This window comes from Pyrgilauda ruficollis, unplaced genomic scaffold (genome assembly GCF_017590135.1).
Source record: "Pyrgilauda ruficollis isolate IOZ18807 unplaced genomic scaffold, ASM1759013v1 scaffold46, whole genome shotgun sequence".
Taxonomy (NCBI): domain Eukaryota; kingdom Metazoa; phylum Chordata; class Aves; order Passeriformes; family Passeridae; genus Pyrgilauda; species Pyrgilauda ruficollis.
In genome coordinates this window covers 4,772,677-4,776,692 of record NW_024526155.1, presented here as the reverse complement: position 1 = coordinate 4,776,692, position 4,016 = coordinate 4,772,677, and the positions used below count along the sequence as shown (strand labels likewise).

The 4,016-nt window shown below is 41.5% G+C and overlaps 1 protein-coding gene across 1 annotated transcript in view; it reads right to left on the bottom strand.

The window, feature by feature from the left end:
- Positions 1-2,732: 2,732 nt before the first annotated feature.
- LOC121359648 (protein-glutamine gamma-glutamyltransferase E-like) overlaps positions 2,733-4,016 on the bottom strand; it is an 11,734-nt gene continuing 10,450 nt past the window's right edge. The window contains exon 13 of the mRNA XM_041478736.1: positions 2,733-3,090. Within this exon, the coding sequence (XP_041334670.1) occupies positions 2,943-3,090 (148 nt within the window). The 3' untranslated portion in view covers positions 2,733-2,942. The remainder of the gene's footprint in view (positions 3,091-4,016) is intronic.

Below are 4,016 nucleotides of genomic sequence, written 5' to 3'. Positions count from 1 at the left end.
TCCTATCACAAAGACCAAGAGTACTTACTCATGTGACAGCCATGCTAGCCCTGTCCCAAAGCTTTTCCCACTTGGCAGCAGCACACCTGGCACAGCACATCTCCACTTACATTATAATTCAGTGGTTCCTCCTTCCCTTGGAAGCTTCCAGGATGCTCAGGCTGTCAAGGCTTCTTCCGGGAATCACCTCAAATGGGTTTGATTGCTGTCCAGAGCTACTTCAGTTGGTCTTTTTCTCTTTTCCTTAATTCATATTCCTTGGAAACCATAAGAGCCACAAGCCTCTGATGTTCCCTGGTGCTCACACACAGCCCTAGTGACAAACCGCATCGACCAGTTCTTAAGTTCAGGCTCTCAGTACTTACAGTGATTGCCTCAGATGTTACACATTGCTCCCACTGGCATTTGACTGTTTCCTTTCTTCTTCCTTGCCGCTCATACACGTAATTAAGTCTCAGAACACTTTTTCTGTCTTGGCTGCAACCACCTCCTTTACCTCTGCAAGGCACGCCCACAGTGGTGCTCACCGAGCCACCAGGAGCTCTTCAGACTGGCCCACATCCCAAACTGGCACCTGCCAGTCTCACCTTCACCACAGCAAAGCAGCAGCAGCTGCTGTTGCAATCCCTCTGGAATGCAGCAGTCATGGTTCCTAAGTGACTAATGACTGAACCTTGTCACAGGTGTTTTTCCTAGCTCAATTCCACCCACCTGTCAGCCAAAATGGTTCAAAATACTTTGTTCCTCTTTTCCCCTTGTATCAGAGTCTTGGAATTGCAGTTCAATTTGCTAACTTTCAGAGTAAAACTTTTAGATTTTATTTATCTCCTTTATAATTTTGTCTACTGTTCATATCCTCGGAGCAACTAAATCCACTTACAATTGTCTTGTTAGTACTTTTTGCTGTAAAGAGGAAAGCAATTTAAATTCCACAAAAAAATCCCCAAAAACCCATTGCAGAATCTCCTCCTTAAGACTGTATTGGAGTTGTCTTTTACTCACACTCATTCACTTCATGTGCAGGGATGTTGCTGGGAAGGGTCTGATTTAAAGGCTTCATTTCTGCTTGTGCAAGTCACTTTAGCAAAATCTGGGTGTTTCACACACACAAGAAATGTAAAAAGAGGTCATTTCGTGTATATCTACGTTCTAAACTCAAGGCAGTGCTTGAGCTTGAACTTCTACTGTGGTTTACTGTAGCCCAGAGGCCACCAAGATGGTCAGAGGGATGGGGCTCCTCTCCTGTGAGGAAATCCGAGGGAATTGGGTTTCTTCAGCCTGGAAAAGAGAATTTGGGTGATCTAATGTGGCCTGCCAGTGCCTGAAGGGAGCCTACTAGGAAGATGGAGAGAGACTTGTTACAAGGGTGTGGAGTGACAGGACAAGGGGGAATGGCTTCAAACTGACAGACTAAGTTTAGATTGGATATCAGGAATAAAATCTTCCCTGTGAGGAAGATTTTATTTTTATGCCTTGGCATAGGTTGCCCAGAGGAGCTGTGGCTGCCCCATCCCTGAAGTGTTCAAGGCCAGCTTGAATGGAGCTCTGAGAAACCTGGTCTGGTGAAAACTGTCCCTGCCCACAACAGGGGGATTGGAACCAGGTTATCTTTGGGGCTCCTTCCAACCCAAGCCATTCTATGAACCTGTGATTTGCACAAAGAGAGCTCTTGGCAAGCCTTGAGGAACAGCAGGAGAAAAGAGGAGGAACCACTGTGGGCTCCTTGCACAGCCTCTCTGTAGCTCATCCCATTTATGTCCAGTGTGGTCTCACAGTGACATCCTGTGATGGCAGCAGGAAACCAGGGTGGCTGCAGGTGCCCTGCTACAGCAATTTTGCAGCTACAAGGACAAAAGAACTTTATAACCAGTCTGCTCTTGTGCTCCTGAACAGTGAGAAGCCTTGTGACAGCTCGCAGTGCCCTGTTTAGTGTGGTGGAAGCTGGGGCACAGAGTTAAGATTTTATTGCTTCCTGGCCCAACAGTGCCAGAGCAGCAGCTTGTCTTTCCATCCACTTTACCTACACAGCCATTTTCAGCCAGAGCCTCACTTGCTGTTACACAGCTACTGCCCATAGACCAAGTCACTCTCTGGGCTACACCTACTCCACTGGAACCCATCATTTAGCCTGTACCAGTCTCCCATAAAGGGTTGAAGTTTGACTTACTAAACTCAAATCTATGAGCTGACTTCCTGACACATCCCCTATAGTGAAGAATTCCTAACTCTTCTCAAGTGAAAATACCCTCAGACTTAAGATTACCCTGCCTTTTGTTCGCAAAGAAGACCTTCAGCAAGTGCAAAATATCAACAATCTAAAATACATACAAAATATGTACGCTGAGCTGGGCAATTACCCCCGAGTGTTTGTTGAATGGTTCTTAAATTGGACACCACCCAAATTCCTGTTGAACATTTCCTATGCCTCATTTGGTCACTGTGACTTCCCAAAAAAAAAAAAAAAGGAAACTGTCAGGACAGTTTGTAGCAAAGAAGACAAAACTAAATGACATAAATCGTGTAAGTCATCCTCACTATGTTGTAGTATCACAGTAAGGAGAAACACTTTGGAAGTGTTTGGAAGCCCACTGCATAAGGCTTTCAATAAGTAACAATGAGTTTATGAATATGTGTGCAGAGGCATCTGGAGCCAAGAGGAATTCATTACAAAGAAAGCCAGACATAAGTCAAAGAGTCTCTAAGTAGAAGGTAAAATGTTCTTTTTAATAACATGGATATTCACAACAGTAAATGAACAATCAACCATTCCTCAGTTTATTTAAAATTACAATGTAAAATTGCAATGATATGATATTGGTGACCCTTTATCAGAGGAAGTGAACATTTGTTTTGCTGATTATCTCATTGTTTTCTATACAAGATTTGTTGTCACATTTTGTTCAGTTTATACACACACAGACCACTCCTTGTATATCTTCATGTTAATTAATCACATTTACCATCTTAAAGGTCTTGATATCTGCAAATTTATCACAGGAGAAATTAACAAGTAGATGTTTGGGACCCGCCTCAGAAGGGATAAGTTTAAACTTGGTACTGGATTTCTCACTGGCTTTCAGTGGTGGTATGCTAAAAAAAAAGGAAACAGAGGGAAAATATAAGTTGAAAACAGGCTTATGCATCATGCTTCAGTTTCTTTACTAATCATCTTCCACCTACTTTGAAGTGATAAGAGTAAGAACTCTTATCACTTCAAAGTAAGATGGCCATGAAAAGATCACACATGGCTTGACTATCTGATAAGTATTTAAAGACTCAAATCCATACATTAAAGGCTCTCACAAATTCATTATGCAGTAACCCAGATAAGCCCACAAAGGGGGACATAATAATATAGGAGATCTAAGATTTCATGCAGAACAGAGGGTGTAAAACACATCACTGAATCATTGCAAAATAATAATCAGAGACCATGCAGAATGTTAATACCAGCTCTTGAATTAGAATGGAGTATAGCACCAAGGAAACCTCAGTGTTTACAGAGCAGGAAATTCTGAATGGAAGTTAAAATGTTTTACGCCAGTGTGTTTTGTAACTCTTGGAAACTTGTTAATGTTTTTCCCTTACCCTGACATATTGTCTTGTCTTGCCTGAGGATAAAATTGTGTGGGATAGACAACAGGAGGCTGGTAAATTCCCTCAGGAGAGCTTACAAATGATGGGATGAACCATTCCTAATTGCTCAAGTGCAAATGGCAATGTTAAGTTGCTATGTTTGTTTGTTTGTGTTTGTCTGTGCATTCAGCTAAAGACCATGTTCCCATATCCCAGGTATTTTCCAGAAATAACTTCATTTGTGAGGATATGTTGAAATTTTTGTGCAATTTCTTGTCTGTACAAAATGAGCTTGAAAATTTAATCTTTCTGTTTCATTTATGAAATACTGAAGGGAAAGGGCAGGAAAAGTTACGAAATCACCAAAGCAGATAATAGGAAATTGGGATCTGCAGTAAAAAAAAAAAAAAAAAAAAAAAAAAAAAAAAAAAAAAAAAAAA